A 6185-nucleotide genomic window follows, 5' to 3' on the forward strand; every position below is an offset into this window, starting at 1 on the left:
AAAAACTGATTTTGTCTCGATAGAGGCAGTCACAGCAACGATTTCTGGAAGAATTTTTATCGAGGCAGATATCCTGTGGGTAAACTGAAAAGAACCAAACATTGTTGAAACTTCTTAAAACTTCCAAACACGATGGCATACCGCAATTTCAAATAAAACTCTGAGGTCAGACTGTGATGCATTAAATCAATGAGTTTCTGCTAAAAGGCGATCGATGAGTCCTGTTTTTTTAGTGTTCGGTGAAAACTTTATGCCAAACCCATTTCCGCCTGGTTGCTCGGTGCCGTTCTGCATTCATCATATTCTTCGTCCATTTTCAATACAGCATTCTAGTCAAAATCTCATGGAAACGAAGCGTATTTCGTCCATCTCATCAACAACAACTGATAAAAATCTATTTGCCTTTATTTGCAAAATATCGACATCTTCACCTATTACCTATCACAATTTTAGTAATGAAAGGTACTTCTACGAATGTGAAATTTACGTATTCTTCAAGAAATTTACATATTTTTTGTTTAAAATGTGATTGTCATTCCGAAACTACTTAATATTCAGGTCGTGCCACATACCAGTGCAGATAACAGTAACGAATGATGATATTCTGCATCGTCGGAGTTGCACAGTCACTATTCATTTTTTGGATTCTATTCTGGTTCGAAAGCAGACGGTAGATTCGAAAAATACCACTGTTTCAGGATTTCTACCGCAAAACATAACTTCAAGATCAAATTCATATGTACATTCCTCATTAGCTTTGCAACCAGTGGTTGTAGCCGATCGTTCACGTATGCATGCAACAATAGCTTTTGGTTGTACGCAGATTTTTAATATCCGACTTACTGTTTATTATCCGTCCGTCTATGACATCGGTCGTTTTCAAGCCACTGGCTTATTCGATGGTGACAGAATTGCAGTGCCTATACAAGTACCTCCAACATATGTTACTGTGATTGATCAACGGGTTTAAAACTGTTAAAAAATAGACCATATTTCTGTGTTTTAACTTGTCAACATTTCATTTTTCTTTCAAAATGATAGCATTATAATGTCGGATCCTGGTTACGAAGCATTTTCACTGCTTTTTAATGTTTTTCTGTAAGTAGAATAATTACCAAATGCGAAAAAAACATATCCATCTTGATATGAAATACAATGCCTTCAAATGGCTTAACACATTTTAATTGATGCTTCGTGCAGGAAATGACCAAATTAAGATGTTCGACTCTTGATTTGTTTATCTTATTGAAAAGAACAGGAAGGAGAAAGATTTCTTTGATGCATTTTAGATTCTGCTATAGGTCTACACATATTTCAAATTTCCGAAAATTGTTGTTGATTCTGGAAAAAGAAATTTGAAGCGGTATTTTTCTTGCTACTCGAAAGAGTGTGTGGAATAAAAATAAATTGTATTTTATAAGTCGTTTTGTTTGCCATTCGTTCTGCCATACATAGTATTTATTTTATACCTCATGCCTGTCCATCACTGTGGTAACTGTGTGTTAATAGTTGAGTAACCAGTTTGGCAGAAAGGGGTGGTTCAGGGCATGACTCAAAAGAATAGGAACTGTTTATTTTTTGAAAAAAAAAAATGCTTTTTCACAAGATATTTAACTTTGTCCATGTTACATTCATAAATTGTATTTTTCTGCAAGATTTTATCCTTTTCTGTTTTTGGAAGGAAATATGTTCGTTTGAAATTAAACAGGTTCTCTTGTTCTAATTTTGTTTGGTTCACCAACTTTCACATAAGTTTAGATTGAAAAGCATAAATATATCTGTACCATCTTCTGATTGCTGAACGGTGCGCTATCTTTTGCACTTCCTAAAATTCATAGATTTGTGGGAATTATACGGGTTTGAGTTTTATAGAATCATTTTTCTGGTTATCTGTCTAAACATGAGTGTTTACACTAGTGCTCAGTGGAAGATCATGAAATTAACTCTTGAGGAAACAGTACTAATTGTAACTTGAAGATTTCGCAGTAATATCCTCGGGACATTGCTAATTTTAATCGTTTTTAGTTGAGTGCTCGTCATGGCATCTCAGACGCAAGGCATACAGCAGCTTCTAGCGGCAGAAAAGCGGGCTGCAGAAAAGATTAACGAAGCGAGGAAACGCAAAGCTCAACGTCTAAAGCAAGCGAAACAAGAAGCGCAAGCTGAGATTGAGAAGTATAGAATGGTGCGAACTGTTTTTATTGTTTTCTTTCATTTAGATCTGTTTTTGTTTACAATTTTTTCAATACCTGATGTGGCAGAATGTTTTTGACAGAGTTTATCATCTTTCAATGTATCAAATATTACAACAATATTAAAGTTGGATACAAAAATTGATAAACCACCAAATTCTAAAATATAAGACCATTCCTTCAATCTATTTATGAATATATGTGGATTTAAAGTTATAAAGGATCCAGTGTAACCGAACTTCTAGATAGAATTATTATTATGAGCTGGATTAACTGTGTTTATCAACACTATTATTTCTATCACTGCTTACAATAATTTTACACTTCATAACTTAAGACTTCGCAGGGATTGTTGCGTTTCTTGACCATTTTAGAAGTACACAATATTTATATTTCTTAGGAACGAGAACGTCAGTTCAAGGAATACGAACACAAATATCTCGGGACGAAGGAAGATATTGAAATGAAAATCAAACAAGACACCGAAGATAACATCAAAAAAATGGAAAATTCTGTCGCAAAGAATAAGCAGCAGGTTTGTTATCAGAAAAGTTAATTGTCTCAATGACTGATATTTTTAAGAGTGCACATCAAGTTGAAAACGAGAAATAAGCTTTGTCATGCACGTTTGAAAAACAAATTAGAGTACAGTTTAGTGAAAGGGAGATATGAAGGGAACGGATTTTGTCATCAGTCATCAAGATTTATATATTCCAGGTGATTGTGCGTTTACTGCAGTTAGTCTGTGATATTCGACCTGAACTTCATATGAATCTTCAAATCCAGAAGAAACTTCATGGAACACATCTTTAAATTCCATAATAAAGCTGTTTCTTCAGTGATTTTTATTTCCTTTCACAGATATTTTCCGTCATTTGCTGAAGTAGAAAAAGCGTGTGAATTCACTTCCTAAAACTGCTGATTAAGTTGTTTCAGTTTATTCGTCCTGTCTTCTTTTCTTAAATGTTTTTCATGTGCTCTTAAGTCATCAATAATATTGAATTCAATTCAAATGGATAAAATTATTTCACAGATTGGTTTGAATGTCAGTAGGATTTTTCTAAGACGTCACTACTTGTCAGACATTTCGGGAAAAGAAATACACTTTGTGCAGAATGTGACGTGAAACTTACTGAGGATCGCTACTATGGGAAGATTACCAGCTGGCAGCAGTATATATTCATTTCACTAAAGTACATTTGGAGGGGAATAGTACGATTCTAGAACCAGTTGGTGGGAGAACGTTTCATATAATGTAAGGATATAGCTTTCTATTAATTATGATGACGAAATATTACATCACATCTTTAGACTGATGAAGCACAGTTGTCTTCGTAGCAGCTAAGTTTTTGTATTTCTTTTTTCCTGATTTCAATGCTGTAATTGTAATAATTCCTTCAATAAATTTTTGAATGATCTTTGTTTTGCGAAAAAAAGTCGCAAAAAGCTATCAGTTCGCATCTGTGCATACATTTCAAAAGACGTATTCAAAAGACTTGAATTCTAACGTCTATTTAACCTGTTTTTGCCGCTTTGTGATTGACCACTGGATTGGATGGAGACTCCATGTAACTTAACGAAACACCAGAGGGTTGCCGTTTAATAGAGATTTTTGATTAGATTCATCTGTTTATTTTTAGCCGGCAGGGGTACTGTTTATTGATAACTTCCAGATATTTGAAATGATTGAGATCACGGTGAACGATCGGCTAGGAAAGAAAGTCCGGATTAAATGCAACCCGAACGATACGATTGGTGACTTAAAAAAACTTATCGCTGCACAAACCGGTACGCGGTAAGTAAGAGGTTTCATCTGTTACATGTAAAACTGGCTAGTCTGTCCTATGGGAAGAGACGAACCGTTTGAAAGCTTATTCCATAGCATTAATTTTCCATTTTACAGGTACGAAAAAATAGTGCTAAAGAAGTGGTATACGATTTACAAGGACCATATAACACTGCAGGATTATGAGATACATGATGGTTTCAATTTTGAATTATACTATCAATAATGTCTATGTTTCGAGTGTTACAATCAGTGCTATTTGTATTCTGCCTATTGTTTTTACTTATGTTTGTTCCCACACTGTACAGTTGAATAAATTATTTGATAGGCAGCTAAAGTTTTCCTTTATTTCATGAAAAGGTTTCACCGAATATGTCGTATGTTAATAACTGGCTGCTTGAGCAAGTTTTTGACAGAATACTGTGATAGCATATCATTTCCGGTATCTCTCTACATTTCAGGAGCAATTCTTATGAATAGTAAAACAATGGGAAAATTTTTTTGGGATGTAACGCCTATTTTTGGACAGAAGAAATGAAGTGTTTTCTTGTGATCCCATCTTTCAGATTTTAGTACATTTGTTAATGTGGAAGTATCATGATGTCTTTTTGTTCAAACAAAAGTGGTCAGCCTTATCATTATGATGACTGCGCATGATGCTCCTTTTCAAAGTGGATAATACTGTCGGAAAAACCGAAGGGAATTGTAATTTGTTCATGCGGCTAAAGAATTTGTTGTATAGAGCCATTTCTTGGATAAAAGGCTCATCCCGGAAATGTCTTTTTCCTTTGATATTGAGATTGTACACATTCGCTAACTGATTTTGTAGAACTTTATCTTATTTACAACAGCTGTGAGATTGCTGCACATCCGGTGAAATAATTCCCATGCAATTACCTCTTCGGCAACAGGAAAAAACAAATTTTGTATGTTATCGTAAGCCCAACCTACTTATGGGCAATATAAAGGCTCCTGGGACGGGTTCTCGGCACTCTTCAGTAGAATTTTTTGGTCGGACTTTATATCAGTGCAACATTCGTCTCCTTTAATTCGATTATTAACCACTTCTATTTAAAATTACTGTCACATTTCATCCTAGTCACTTTTTATCCTTTATTTTATATTACCTAATACTATTGTATTATATTGGTTGCTATAATTCTACTATTATTCATAAACCTTACCCTTGCGACTCATTACATCAGCAACAAATAACAACAAAACTTTTCCGACAAATACCATATTTGCAAATTCAGTGTATCTTTAAATCTTGTGTTTATTCAGTTCACTTTCCACATTCTTGATTTTTTTCAAATGCAGGCGATCAGTGGGATACTTAAAGTAGTATAAAGTTATTGATTTCGGCACAATATAATTTTCAGGAAATGTCACCACCATATATGTAGCTCAGATAACATATACATGATAGATCTTTGTTTTTGAAGATTATAGTAACTGTTTTTTCTCGACAAGTTTCCCCTTCTCCATACATATCACTGGTTTGTTTCTTTACAGTAGATTGAATTTTTCAGGTAAAATTAAAATAGCGGAGTATTTCTATGGTCGATCGAATAGTAAAATATGGGGTATTTTTCTGGTTAAGATTTTCATAGTGCAGACTATATTTCTTCCTGATATTATTATCTTTCTTTTCGTTCCATTCTTCACTATTGCATTGTAATCCTTGTTTCAGCTGCTTTTTTCGATCTCACTAGCATGTTCTATTTGCTGATAACAGTTGATGCATATAATGCAGACATAAGTGAAACAGTGGCAGATGTTCTCGATAACTAGTGCAAAGAATGTCACCCCAAGGACGACTACAATAGACCAGTCAGCTAAAATAGAGATAATAATTATAGCACAGATATTGCAGACAGCGAAGAAATTTAGTAACAAATGTGAGTAGCATTTGCTTTATCGAAGTTTGCACGAACCATTGCTTTATTTGCAATCAATTAAAATTTCTGTGTAGCCTAAAGAAATGGATGCCTAACTTCAGCTGTCGCGAATTTCAATGTCGCGAAATTCCGAATAAATAATAAAATAAATTCCTTATTCAAATTATAAATAAATGTTAACAATAGTGTAAATCATTTAACCAATCTACATTCTTTAAAATTATTTCCCTTTTATCTTATCTTTGTCTAACGGAAATTCACATCTTTATTTTAATGACAAAGAATGTCCAATTTGCATGCTAATCT

The 6185-nt window shown here is 33.9% G+C and overlaps 3 protein-coding genes across 3 annotated transcripts in view; all 3 read left to right on the plus strand.

Moving 5' to 3' along the window:
• LOAG_17722 (hypothetical protein) overlaps positions 1-970 on the plus strand; it is a gene marked incomplete at both ends in the record, with an annotated part of 6646 nt that extends 5676 nt beyond the window's left edge. The window contains 2 exons of the mRNA XM_020450384.1: positions 234-462; positions 559-970. Of these exons, the coding sequence (XP_020305939.1) occupies positions 234-462; positions 559-970 (641 nt within the window). The remainder of the gene's footprint in view (positions 1-233; positions 463-558) is intronic.
• Positions 971-1921: 951 nt separating this feature from the next.
• Positions 1922-3460, plus strand: LOAG_11749 (V-type ATPase). The gene is made up of 3 exons (XM_003147268.2): positions 1922-2185; positions 2593-2727; positions 2910-3460. Exons 1-3 carry the CDS (start codon positions 2039-2041, stop codon positions 3003-3005), a joined length of 378 nt encoding a protein of 125 aa, XP_003147316.1. The 5' UTR covers positions 1922-2038; the 3' UTR covers positions 3006-3460.
• A 338-nt stretch (positions 3461-3798) lies between these two features.
• Positions 3799-4311, plus strand: LOAG_11750 (ubiquitin-like protein 5). Its single transcript, XM_003147269.2, has 2 exons — positions 3799-3987; positions 4096-4311. The coding sequence occupies exons 1-2, from the start codon at positions 3875-3877 to the stop codon at positions 4202-4204; spliced, it is 222 nt and encodes a 73-aa protein (XP_003147317.1). The 5' UTR covers positions 3799-3874; the 3' UTR covers positions 4205-4311.
• The last annotated feature ends 1874 nt before the right edge of the window (positions 4312-6185 follow it).

The sequence above is a fragment of the Loa loa genome (genome assembly GCF_000183805.2).
Source record: "Loa loa unplaced genomic scaffold supercont3.119, whole genome shotgun sequence".
NCBI lineage: Eukaryota > Metazoa > Nematoda > Chromadorea > Rhabditida > Onchocercidae > Loa > Loa loa.